This window comes from Neofelis nebulosa, chromosome 2, assembly GCF_028018385.1.
Source record: "Neofelis nebulosa isolate mNeoNeb1 chromosome 2, mNeoNeb1.pri, whole genome shotgun sequence".
Taxonomy (NCBI): Eukaryota; Metazoa; Chordata; class Mammalia; order Carnivora; family Felidae; genus Neofelis; species Neofelis nebulosa.
The window spans coordinates 194,683,345-194,697,493 of NC_080783.1; the positions used below are offsets into that span (position 1 = coordinate 194,683,345).

The 14,149-nt window shown below is 36.4% G+C and overlaps 1 protein-coding gene across 4 annotated transcripts in view; it reads right to left on the reverse strand.

Moving 5' to 3' along the window:
- The window catches only part of LOC131505037 (protein argonaute-3), a 118,659-nt gene that overhangs the window by 54,638 nt on the left and 49,872 nt on the right, over nucleotides 1-14,149 (reverse strand). The window contains exon 1 of one of the 4 annotated variants that reach the window (XM_058718090.1): nucleotides 10,701-12,383. The exons of the other annotated variants lie outside the window; for them this stretch is intronic. Within the exon in view, the coding sequence (XP_058574073.1) occupies nucleotides 10,701-10,836 (136 nt within the window). The 5' untranslated portion in view covers nucleotides 10,837-12,383. Of the gene's footprint in view, nucleotides 1-10,700; nucleotides 12,384-14,149 lie in introns of those variants that run through there. 4 annotated transcript variants of the gene reach the window in all.

Consider the following 14,149-nt stretch of genomic DNA (forward strand, 5'->3'; position numbering starts at 1 on the left):
AGGTCATGACTCCAGGGTTTGGGATCGAGCCCTGCATCCAGCTCTGTGCTGAGCATGGAGCCTGCTTAAGATTCTCTCTTCCCACATCGTGCTCACTTTCTCTCTAAAATAAAGTATTAAAAAAAAATACTACCTTTTTCTCACTGAATTATATTGGCTCCTCTGTCAAATATCAATCAACCACATGAGTGGGTCTCTTTCTGTAGCTATTCTAATTGCTTCTCAGCCTGTGATTAAGATCAAGTATCTTAAGAAAAAAAATAAAGATCAAGTATCTTAATATCTGTAGCTTTTCTGTAACTTGATTAACAGGTCTACCTTCACCCCAATATCACACTGTATTGATTACTATGGTTTTGTAGCCTATCTTTAAAACCAGGTAGTATGGGGTGCCTGGTTGGTTAAGCATCCGACTCTTGATTTTGGCTCAGGTCATGATCTCACAATTGCTGAGATTAAGCCCCGATTTGGACTCAGTGCTGACAGTGGCAGAGCCTGCCTGGGATTCTCTCTCCTTCTCTGCTCTCTCCTGCCAGTGCACTCTTTCTCTCAAAATAAATAAATAAACTTTAAAAATATAAAAACTAAAAAAAATTTAAACACCCTAAAACTAGGTAGTATAAATCTTCCCACTTTTTCTTTGAAATGTTTTTGGCTATTTTAGGTTCTTTGTATTCCCATATAAATCTTAAGACAGCTTGTCAACTTATATTAAAAAAAAATCCTGATGAGATTTTCATTAGGATTGTGTTGAGTCTATAGGTCAATTTGGGGAGAACTGACAGCTTAACAATTTTAGTGTTCTGGTCCAAGAACATGGTATCTTTATATCTTTCTTGGGAAGTCTTTGTAGCTTTCATTATACAGGACTTGCACATCTTTCTTTAAATCTATTTTTTTTTATTATTAATGGTATTTTTTCTTAATTGTTGAATGCTAGTATTATTTCTTGTTATACTGCTTGTATTGATTTTTGTCTATGCTACTAGTATACTGTGTCCTTGCTAAATTCATCTATTAATTCTAGTAGGTTTGTGTGGTTTTTTTTTTTTTTTGGTAGATTCATTAGGATTTTTTATGTAGAGAATAACAGGTCTTCTGCAAACAGGGAGAATTTTATTTCTTCCCTTACAACATTATGTCTTTATTTTTCTTGCCTCGGTGCATTGGTTTGCACTGCCAGCACCATGCTGAATCAAGCAGTGAAAAGCAAGTATCCTTGCCTTGATTTTGGAGTAAAAGCTTTTAATCTTTTTTTACCCTTTAGTATGAAGATGATGCCTCTTATGTTTTCTAGACGCTTTTATCAAGCTGAAAAAGTTTCCTTTTATTGCTAGTTTATTGTAAATTTTTATCATGAGAACGTTAGAATGTGTCCAATGATTTTTCTGTTTGTTGGGAGGATTATACTGTTTTTGTCAAGTGTTGGTATCACAGGTATACTAGCCTCATAAAGTTGGAAAGTCTTTCCTCCTCTATTTCCTGAATTAGTGAAAGACTGGTACTATTTTTTCCTTAAATGTTAGATAAAATTCACCAGTAAAATCACTGGAATTTTCAGGGGATTATGAATTGAATTTAATAGATACAGAGCTATTCAGATTATTCTTCAGAGTAAATTTCTGTAAAGTCATGTTAAATTACCAAATTAAGTGGTATAAAGTTCATAACATTTCCTTATTAACCTTTCAATTCTAAAGGACCTTTAGTGAGACCCTCTTTCATTCTGATACTGGTAATCTGTTTTTTTCTATTTTTCTAAATTGGTTTAGTCTTGCTAGGAGTTTTTAATTTCATTAAAAGAACCAACTTTTGGGTTCACTCATTTTAGCTTAGGACAGAAACTTTGTGTGATACCCAGCCTGCAAGATGTCCCTAATAAGTCTTGCCTTATAGAATTCACAACTTTGTATAAGTCTTTCCTACAATGAATATAACTGTGTAACTAACAGGATATTATGAAAATGGCAAAATGTAGCTTTCAATACTAGGCCTTAATGTCATTACAGCTTCTACCTTGCTCTATCATGGATTACTTGCTCCAGAGAAAGTCAGCCACAATACTGTGAGAAAACTTAACCAGACCTCTTGAGCGGTCCATGTGGCAAGAAACCAGGCCTTCATCACAAACTTGTTACCAACTGAGTTTTATAGCTGTAAAGCAAGACTTAATCATCCCTGTAAACATATTAAGTACCTACTATATCAAGAACTCTCTTATGGGTTGAAATTTAGAGATAATCCAGACAAAGACTCTGCCTTTTAAGAACAAATTCTGGGTTATGATGCTCATTTCATTCCTTACCCAACCCCCAAACTCCGTTATAACTATGGTAAGGAATTATAAAAGGGGGGGAGGGGTGCCTGGGTGGCTCAGTCTGTTGAGCATCTGACTCTTGATTTTGGCTCAGGTCATGATCACAGGGTCATGGGATCCAGCCTTGCATTAGGCTCCAGGAACATGGAGCCGTTTAAGATGATCTCCCTCTCCCACTCTTCATCTCCCAGACTTATTCTCTCTCTCTAAAAAACCAAAAACATAATCTTAGAAAGAGGGGAGAACAGAAAACAGGAAATCCATCAACACTTCAGAAGACGAAAAGCAAGAAGTGCCAGGTGGCTCAGTTGGTTGAGTGTCCAACATCGGCTCAGATCATGATCTCACAGTTTGTGAGTTCCAGCCCCACATTGGGCTTGCTGCTGTCACTGCAGAGCCCGCTTCAGATCTTCTATTCCCCTCTCTCTCTGTCCCTTCCCTGCTCTGCTGGTGCGCTCTCTCTCTCAAAAAAAATAAATAAATAAAAATTTAAAATTAAAAAAAAAAAAAAAAAAAAGCTGAAAAGCAAGTGGACAGGTTGTAACTGACATAGTAGATCCAAGAAAATGAAATCCCAAGCCAGCTAGGTTGGGAAAGAGAAGAACCAACTGCATCTACACTATAAAATCTTCAAAAAGCATGAGGAATGGCAGCACCTCTGAAACTAGGCAGTACCTCTGAAACTAGTGACAGAATGGGGGGAGGTGTGGAAAAATAAAGAGGAAAGTTGTTTGAGAAGCAGGCGGCGTCCTAGACCCTTGTCTAATCCCACATTGCTGAACAACTGCCCTTTTGTCATCCCTACATAAATCCAGAGGTTTATTTTCTGGAAAAAATAAAGGAAAGGCTCTCTGGAGGGAGCATATCAGACACAGTTGAGGGCACAGACTGTACCAAAAACAAGGGATTAAATGAATATGAACATTAAATGCTTCTAGAATGTAGACAATCAGACTGATACCCTTCAGGCAGGAGCTGAAAAGACTTATCTTTGAGTAACCTGACCAGCCAAGCAAACAGACTTGAGGATACAAATGTAGGTCCCCTAACATCAGTCCACTGAAACCACCCTATAATGAAGTTCAAATTCAACTGGCCCCAATGATGCATTTGGAGCTTCTAGTCAGTGTTTTAGATCCTAATGAATCATGAGTAGATAACCAAAGATACAATGTATCTGAAGAAAGAAAGACTCTAACATGGAAGGCAGAGATCAAAACATAAAGGAGTAGGAAGGGTAAACATGTACAGGAAAAAGCAAACTCCAAAATAGATTACAGTAAAACCTTGGATTGCAAATAACTTGTTCTGCGAATATTCCACAAGATGAGCAGTACGTGACACCGAATGTCACACGATCACAACTGAGCTGACGGTTCGTCTCTCTCATGAGCACTGTGGGACTGTGGGTGACTGTCTCCTGTGCTTGCATGCTCGGTCTCAGGCCATGGTGTTTGGCAGAAATCAGGAATTTTTCAGAACGCTGGAAGGTGCCCACAACTGGCACTAGTGTATTTTCTGTCACTTCAGAGCACCTATGGACAGTCCTTTGCTTTTCCATACAAGAGTAAGCTTAGGAATGCTCTGCTTCATCCTAGGTCAGGCTGCCTGCAGATATAGACCCTTTCCTCTGCTACCTTATTACCAGTTATATTAAATACAATAAGAGTTTATTAACACTGTAGTATAGTCAACATCCATGCGAGTGTATACAATGGCCCCCATGCAGAAAAAGGCTGAAAAGAAAGGCAGTAAGAGGGAGATGATTACAGTGGAAGTTAAGAAGGAAATCATCAAGAAGTACGAACGAGGTATGCGAGTGGCTGAAATTGCAAGATTTTGTAAGAAATCTACATCTGCATCCTGTCTGAGGAGGAGGAGGAGGAGGAGGAGGAGGAGAAGAAGAAAAAGGCAGAGGAACCCCTCACTTCAAATGAGATTAGGGAGATGTGTAAAATGTGGGAAACAGTGCAAAATTTTGTAGAAAGACACCACCCAAATAAGGCTGTAGCAGTGGGAGCAATGAATACAATTAACGACAATGCAATGTCACATTTCCACGAAATCCTCAAAAGGAGGCAAAAGCAAGTGTCACTGGATAGGTTCCTTGTTAACGGTGCATGAAAAGAGAAAGATTCCATTGAGCCAATAGATAGCACTGATGCTGGTAGTGATGATGAAAGTTATCCTACACAATAAACCTCCTCTCTCATCTCTCTTACAACAGCCACGAAGGTTTTCAAAGGTAAGTGCAGGTTAATTTATTTTTCTTTATATTTTGTATTTTATTATTTTGTATTATATTCCAGTATTGTAATAATTTCTATAAGAATATTTTAAGGTTGTGGAATGAATCATCTCAACTTCATTATTTCTTATGGGGAAATTCATTTTGACATACAAAGTACTTTGGATTAGGGGTGCCTAGATGGCTCAGTTGGTTAAGCATTTGACTTCAGCTCAGGTCATCTCACGGTCTGTGAGTTCCAGCCCTGCCTCCAGCCCTGCCTCGGGCTCTGTGCTGACAGCTTGGTGCCTGGAGCCTGCTTTGGATTCTCTGTCTCCCTCTCTCTCGCCCCTCCCCCACTCAAACTCTTATCTCTCTCAAAAATAAACAAATATTGGGGCGCCTGGGTGGCTCAGTCGGTTAAGCAGACGACTTCGACTCAGGTCATGATCTCGCGGTCAGTGAGTTCAAGCCCCGAGTCGGGCTCTGTGCTGACAGCTCAGAGCCTAGAGCCTGTTTCAGATTCTGTGTCTCCCTCTCTCTGGCCCTCTCCCGTTCATGCTCTGTCTCTCTCTGTCTCAAAAATAAATAAACGTTAAAAAAAATTAAAAAAAAAATAAACAAATATTAAAAAAAAAAAGATTTCTCTTTATTAAAAAAGAAACCCAAATGCTTTGGATTACAAGCATGTTTCTGGAATGAATTATGCTCTTAAACCAAGGTTTTACTGTTTCTTAGTGAGCCAAGAGAGGATACTGTAACTGTGAAACAAGAATAGTATCCTACAACACTCAGGAAATAAATAAGTACTAGAAAAGAAGAACATGATAGCAGAATGAAAAAGTGAATAAAGGGTTAAAAGATGAAGCTGAGGACATGTTCCAGAAGGCAAAGCAAAATATGTGAGAGACACTAGATATACACTTAAAATGGGTACATTTTATGGTATGTATAAAAAACAAAGACCCTCACTAACGCTATTTAAAAAATGGAGTACTGCTTTCAAATTTGTGAAGGAAAATTTATTGCCGACATAGAAACTCAGCTAAACTATCATTTAAGTTCATTTCCCAATACGCAAGGTGTCACAATATTTGCCTCTTAACGTACGTAACGTTTCCTCATGAAACTTTTGAACACTAAAAAAAAAAAGGATATAGGAAACAGAAGATCAATAAAGGAAAAAGACAAAAATTCTCCAGGGAAATAGTGATGTGTGATTCCAAGAGGACAGCTGTGTAACCAAATACGAAGGGCATACTCAATGAGACTGAAACAAATAGGATGAAGACTGTCACTGAGGTTTCTGCTGCCATCATTCTGATTCTGTAATGTGAGGATGGTCTGGGTAAGCCTGACACACATATATTTACTTTGCCTGGCTGGACCATATGTTGATAAAGTTCCTGTCCTGATGCCTGAAATGAGACTCTCATTACACTCCAAAAAAATGTTCTGCTTTTGTTTACTGCTGAGAAGACTAATTTAACTATCATAAATTATTTCTTAATCTTTGAGATCTTATACCCGAACTCAAAACAAACATATAAAGCAAGCAACACTAATACTGTGATTAATAAATTACTTACTAGAAATCTGTTTTCCTTGCAAAGGAAAGCATATTCAGTGCGAACTTTTGACTCTTACACAGAATAAATTAAAATCACTAAATTCTACAATTTATATATTCTATTTTCTTCTACGAGCAAAACAGACACTGAATGTTTTGCAGAAAGCTACTTCTACTGAAAAGGACATAAAAATATGTAAATAAAATAATTAAAATAATATAGTAAATAAGTATATAAAAATAAATATAGTAAATAAGTATATAAAAATAAATATAGTAAATAAATAAATAAAAATAATATAACCTTTCTCAATTCAGATGTACTGGGTCTGAAATTTGTCTGCCAGGAATCTTGCTTTTTAAGGGATACAGTATAGAGCTGTGAATAATATGGACATAATTTGGAGTCAGAGGTTGACCTCTATAATTTCAATGTAAATTACGTGACCTTGAGCCTTAAATATAAGCTATGGCTATATTTAAATATTGGCTTAATAGGTTACGTTATACTGTTAAAATCAAAAGCATATGGGACACCAGCCTTGAAAATTCCCTGAGCAGACAAAGCCAGTTTAGTCACACAAACAAAGCTTAATTTAGCTTATCTTACAAGACTAACTTGACCTGGGTCATTAATTGCTCATGCCTCTGAAAATCATAAGCAAAACTTAAACTGTTTCCCAAGGTTGATATAAGATAAAAATTCTAATATTATAACCAATCATTGAAGAATAAAACAATCATTGTTTTCTCTCTCTCTCTATAAACTGCTTTATAACAATATGCCCCTGAGCCTCATTCCATATTTTGGCTTGAATGCTGCCAGTTTGCAAACTGTTTTTGGTGTGTGCACAATAAACTTATACTAATTACTACTTCGGTAATTCATTGATTTTGCTTCTGTTACTTCTGAAAATCATATAAATTATTTAACATAAATGTTAAATATAGGGGCGCCTGGGTGGCGCAGTCGGTTAAGCGTCCGACTTCAGCCAGGTCACGATCTCGCGGTCCGTGAGTTCGAGCCCCGTGTCAGGCTCTGGGCTGATGGCTCGGAGCCTGGAGCCTGTTTCCGATTCTGTGTCTCCCTCTCTCTCTGCCCCTCCCCCGTTCATGCTCTGTCTCTCTCTGTCCCAAAAATAAATAAAAAAAAAAATGTTGAAAAAAAAAAAAAATTTAAAATAAAAAAAAATGTTAAATATAAACTATGTGACCCTTAGAAAGAGTCAATTTAGAGAGAAAGTTTATTGAAATTTTCTCTCTCTAAACTTAACTCATGCAACTTTGGTAGAATTTACTTCAAATAATTAATGTAAAATGCTTAGCAATGAGTGATAAAGGTATCTGAAGGGAAATACAACTAATACCACATCACTATGACAGTCTTAGAAATGCAGGAATTACGGGGCGCCTGGGTGGCGCAGTCGGTTAAGCGTTCGACTTCAGCCAGGTCACGATCTCGCGGTCCGTGAGTTCGAGCCCCGCGTCAGGCTCTGGACTGATGGCTCGGAGCCTGGAGCCTGTTTCCGATTCTGTGTCTCCCTCTCTCTCTCTGCCCCTCCCCCGTTCATGCTCTGTCTCTCTCTGTCCCAAAAATAAATAAAAAACGTTGAAAAAAAAATGCAGGAATTATAATAAAATGCAAGTTGCAAGTGAGTTTGGCTTAAATGTAGGCTAAACTAAACATATATTCATCCCACATATCATTGAATCTAAGATACCAGTGATGGAAAGGTACATCAATATTTTATGTATCCTAAAAAGAAACTTGCCAATTAAACTGTGACAAACCATCAACTGTAAGACATCTTCTAATTTCAGAGATGATGAAATGTGAAGAAAAAATATTTTTGAGTCTTAGATTGGTAAAATATGGTAAGTCTACCTACATAGTTGAGAGAGTATTATATAGCACAAAGCAATCATTTTGAAGACAAGATTAAGTCACATAATTCGAATTAAATTGCTCTTTTCTTATTCTTCAGTCTTCCATTCTTATTTCCACCACCAATAACACCTAGAGGGAATCTGTTGCTTTCTTAGAGAAATGTTCCTCAAATCCAACGACTAGAATGGATCCCTGTTACATGCTCCCTCTGCATTTAGTACTTCTCCATAATACTTACATTGCTCAATAGATTTCAAGATCACTAAGGGTTGTTTTGTTCAGTGTAATATACCAAACACAAGCAATGCAAAATCAAATCACACAGAAACAAAAAAGGAAACATAAGCAAGTAAGGTGGTCAGAGAAATATTTTCACTCGTTATTTTTCACAGCAGCACTATATTTTACTGTCAACTAAAAAATAAACTCATTTAAACTTTTAGGCTGTATTTTCATTTCATTAGTATGCCACATATCTTTTTTTACAAAAGCTATCAATCTTCTGACTTCTTTGCTTCACAGTGCACCGTAAGTTATCTACACACTTTGTTCACACAAAAAACATACTCTCACCTTTATCTTGTAACATGCAGCTTTTTAGGTCTATCTATTCTCTCTATGCCAACCAACCTATTCCATTCCTCTTCCTTCTTTCTTCCTAAAGGGAACTACTATCCTGAAATTGGTGTGTATTTGTCCCATCCATGTTTTGATAATTTTACTGCATTTGTATGCACTCTGTATAAACTTTTGTTTTCTTAAATTTACATAAATAATAACATATCCTTTCAGTATCTATTACCCCCTCCACATTGTTTTTGGTGATAATATGTTGATACATGTAGATCTGGTTCACTCATTTTACTGTCACACAGAACACCACAATATTCTATAACAATTTATGTACTCATTCACAATGCTTCCCAAAGAAACACGGATAAGGAATTAGGCTATTTCCAATTTTCTGCCATAACAAATAATGCCTCAAGCACAAATGCAAGGTATCTCTATGGTATATTATAGGTTTTCAAATACGTGCAATTTCATCTTTACTTCAACTTTTCTAGAGATTGAAAACTGTTCTCCAAAGCAGCTATACCAAATCATACTCCTACCAACATTGTAACTTTACATCCTCAACAACATCTAACGTAAGACTTTAATTTTTACAAACCTGAAGGGCGTGAAATGGAACCTTTTTAATTTCATTTGCATTTTCCTGATTACAAATGAATTTGAGAATCTGATTTTGATGTATTTACTGGACATTTGGGTTTCCTCTTTTTTGAAGTACTTGTTTTCCTATTGATCTGTCCTTATATTTTGTAAAGGTCTTGGTTATTTCTCCTAGCATTTTAACTGTTTATAACATACAAGTTTTTGTCAGTATTTTCTTTTATAATTTACACACTTTATATTTTGTCCAACATTGGATATATTCTCTTGTAAGATTTCTTCTAAAAGAGTTTCAAAGTTTGGCATTACATATTTAGGATTAAAATCCACCCAGAAATAAATTTTGGGTGTGATGTGAGACGGGTCTAATTTATTTTTTTCATGTAGTTAACTGTATGAACACCATTTGATAAATATTCTACTCTTTCTTCAATGATACGAAAAGCCACATAATATTTACAAAGTTTCCATATACACATGGCTTATTTCAAGGCTCTGTATTCTGCTTCATTAATCTTTCAATCCCTGCACTTACAGCAGTATGGAATAGTAATTATTGTAGTTTTAAAACAAAGAGGGCAATTCCTCTGTCTTTATTCTTCTTTAAAATTACATTGGCTTTTCTTAGTCATTATAGTTATTTTTCTATATAAGCCTTAATATTCACTTACTAAGTTTCATGATATACCCTATTGGGATTTTATTTAAAATTGCATTTACAGGGGCACCTGGGTGACTTCAGTTGGTTAATTGGTTGATTCAGTTGGTTGATTGATTCAGTTGAATCAGTTGAATTCAGTTGAATTCAGTTGGTTGATTCTTGATTTCGGCCCAGGTCATGATCCCACAGTTTATGGGACTGAGCCCTGTGTCTGGCTCTACACCAATAGTGTGGAGCCTGCTTGGCATTTCTCTCTCCCACTCTCTGTATCCCTCCTCCATTCACGTTCTCTCTCTCCCTCTCTCTCAAAAAAAAAAACACCTAATAATAATAATAATAATAATAATAAATAAAAAATAAAATAAAAATTTTAATTACATTTACAGGTTAATTTTGGGAAAACTGACATCAAATTGAGCCTTCTCAATAAGCCTATTATATTTCATTTCATTTAGATTTTCTCTTATGTCTTTTCAATCAAGTTTTTATTTCAGAGACTTCTCAAAAATCTTTATTCCTATGTACCTCCTTTTCAATCCAACTCTTGATCTCATGTTTGTTAAAGCTCAGCTAAGGCATCACTTACTCCTCCAAATATTTTTCTAACTTTCCAGGCTCATTTGGGATACTCCTTCTCTATGCTCTTAGTTTTATCTAATTATTCTTTGCTTAGTATGACCCAGAATTGTGCTAAGCATGGAGGATACGTACACTGGTGAATAAGATGGACAGTCCCTACCTTTGCAGAACTTTCATTCTAATAGGAGAAAGAACAATAAAACATTTATAATTCAGAGTGCCACATGCTATATTATAGGGGAAGTACACTGTGCTATGGGAATACATGAATAAAATAAATACCTAATTCAGACTTGGGGGATGGCTGGATGTAGGGGGGAGAGATGGGTATCAAACATTGCTTCTCAAGGAAGTAACATGTAGACTGAAACCTGTAAGAAGAACAGAAGTTGGCAAACACAATATATCTAAATATCATAGTCCTGACATCCTTGTTTTACTCTTGGTTTTATTGGAAAAGCTCCCACTGCTTAACTGTGAAATCATCCACTCTTTAAATATGTTTCCTCCCTTGGCTTCCTTGACACCATTTTTGGGCTCTCATACCGCTGCGATAATCATTAATTTGCTCACTGGTCTTTCTTCCTCCCTTAAATACTAGTATTTGCCATGGTTTATCCTCATTCCGGTTTTTACTCTAAATACTATTCCTAAAGAAGTTTTCCTACTTTGTGGTGCCTGGATGGCTCAGTTGGTTAACTGTCTGACTTTGGCACAGGTCATGATCTCATGGTCTGTGAGTTCGAGCCCTGCATCGGGCTCTCTGCTGTCAGCACAGAGCCTGCTTCGGATCTTCTGTCTCTCTCTCTCTGCCCCATCCCCACTTGTGCTGTCTTTCTCTCTCTCAAAAATAAATAAACATTAAAAAAAAAGTTTTTCCACTTCTACAGTTTCAAATATGGGTTTATATACTGAACAGTCTCCAAAGTTTTACTTTTAGCTCCCACCACTACAGATTTTCATATCTGCATTTCCAATGACACACTGGCGTTTCTATCCATATGTTCCATAGGAACTTCAAGTTTTGGATACGTTAACATTTTATCTATTTATATATGGTGTACACTGCCAACTAACCAGCGACAGCAGATCCATCTCTGAATTCAACTGACAGCATCACCATTCACACCTGGTATGAATGAGTCACTACTCTGAGTGTATGTTGGCGAGTATGCCCTTCTTGGAAGCTAGTTTATAATATAGCACAATCACTGAGCCTGAAGGGTTGGTTAGGAACATAAAGGTTATTTCAAAGACTGAATAATCACAGAACTTTGCAGGCTAGGTATGTTTTTGTTTTAATGTGTCAACTTGGCTGGGCTACTAGTTGTCAGCTATTCAAACATTAATCTAGGTATTACTGTGCAGATGTTTTATAGATATAAGTAAAATTCATAATCAGTTGACTAAGTAAAGGAAATTATCCTGAATAATTTGGATGATTCCCATTCAGTTAGCTGAAAGGCCTTAAAGCAGGGCTGAGGCTTCCCTAAGAGAGAGAAAAACTTCCACCTAAGAACAGCAGCTTTAGCCCATACCCAAGAATCCCAGTCTGCCTTTCCTGACAGCCTATTCTAAGGATTTCAGACTTGCCTTGCTAACCCCTACAACTTGTAAGCTGAATCTCTCTCTCTACATAGACCTCCCACCGGTTCTGCTTCTCTGGTTGAACCTGACAGATATACCAGGTCTGTAGTTTATTTCTAAAAACAATTCCTTCAATAACCTAGTAAACCTTCTGGTCTATTCATTTCCAGTCAGTACCATGTACCAGTAACTATACCCAAAGTTTTTTTTTGTTTTTGTTTTTTTGTTGTTTTTTCCTGGACATGGTTCTGAAACCTATTTTTTCAACTTATTCCTTGTAATATGTTCCTTTCTCTCCACCCCACATTAGACCATCACCATCTCTTACCTGAACTAGGGATTGAAAAAGCCTCCTAACTGGCTCCTGAGATTAGTTTTTTCTCCTCTATCTATTCTCCACACTGCTGCCAGAGGTCTCTTTCTGGAAAACAAATATGATCATGTCACTATCCTTCTTAAAAACTTTTCAAAACTCTCTACCTACAGAATAGAAATAAATTTGTTTTGTATTTCATTAAGTCCTGTTTTTAACTCTTATTTCCTTCTATTTGCTTTGCATTTAATTTTTCTTTATTTTTATAACTTGTTGAAATGAATACTTAGGTATCCAAAAAAAGATGCTTTTCTTCTTTTCTAATAGGCATTTAAGGTTTTAAATTCTCTCTAAGCATTGCTTTAGCTAATCATACCAGTTCTGATATGTATTTTCATTATCCTGCAGTTCAAATATTTAATATTTTCTTTGTGATTTATTTGACCGATTTATTATTTAGAAATTTAATAATATCCAAAGCTAGACTTTAAGTTCCAGTAGGAAAACAGCAATTTACTTCCAAATTTTCCCCCTTTTCTCCTAGAACCCAATATAGAACAACAAAGAGAATGTTTTTAAAACATTGTATTCAGTGAACCTAGGAGACAATAAAAACCTGAAATGCCAAATTATAACTAAATATGGCCTAAAGTACTTGGGACTGGTAGAAGCTAGGCAAGGGAGAAGACATGAAGTATGAAAAGAGCCTAGTTGGGGAACAGCAAATTTTAATTCCCAGAAACAGAGGGTTCTATCATAAGTAGGAACTGCAATGTTTAGAACTGAGGCTGAATGGCAGAATCTCAGAAGGAAGTAGAAAAAGGAGGTGTAGAAAGTGCCATGAGAATGAGTGGAGGGTAGTCTACAAGTGACAGATCTCAGATACTACAACTCTTCTAAAACCAAGGCATGTACTTTTTATCTGTAATTTCAAACTTACAGAAATGTCCAAAGAATACCGCAAAGAACTCCTGTATACCGTTCACAAATTCTCTGTTAACATTTCAAGCAGGCACTTTAAAAGGCAGGAGCTGTATCCCTTGGGAGCAGAAACTAATAAGAACCTGGTAGCTGACAGCTCACACCTCTTACACTTGTAAATTACTAAGAGGCATAGGAGATGTACCTATATTTTGAAGAAAGAATCCATCAGAACATCTGAGGACAGAGGCCTTGAACAGAGAAACTTGGACAACCACCTCACTCCTAATGTCCTCTTCCAATTCTTCTTCCTGACTAGTCTCTTCAAACAGGTGGTTTGGAAAAGCTCATCTCATTAAATATGAATAACAAAAAAGTGGTAAGTATCCATACAAAGACACCATAAAAATGTAAGACAGTACAACATCCTTGACAAATAAAACTCAACAAAAAATTATCACAAAGTAGATGAAAACTGTAACACTACTTCATAACATGAATTCAAAAACTCTTAATGCAGCTATTAAGAAAATCTCAGAGGGGCCGCTGGCTGGCTCAGTCAGAAGAGCACGGGACTCTTGATCCTGGGTCGTGATTTTGAGCCCTATGCTGAAAGGAGAAATTACTTAAATAAATACACTTAAAAAAAAAAAGTAAAATATCAGAGCAGAAATTTAACAACTCAGGGAAGAGACAGCCAGTCAATAGGAAGAGGTAAAAAGCACTGAAAAATTCATGAAAGAAATGGAAGAAAAAGATTTTTAAAAGTTGAAAAATATAAGCACATGGTAAAACTTACACCACAAAAGATATAGTAAGGAGCAAAGAGAACAGTTACTTTTTAAAAGAAATTAACTTAAATATAAACAAAGAAAAACTGAGGTGTCGGGTGGCTCAGTAGGCTAAGTGT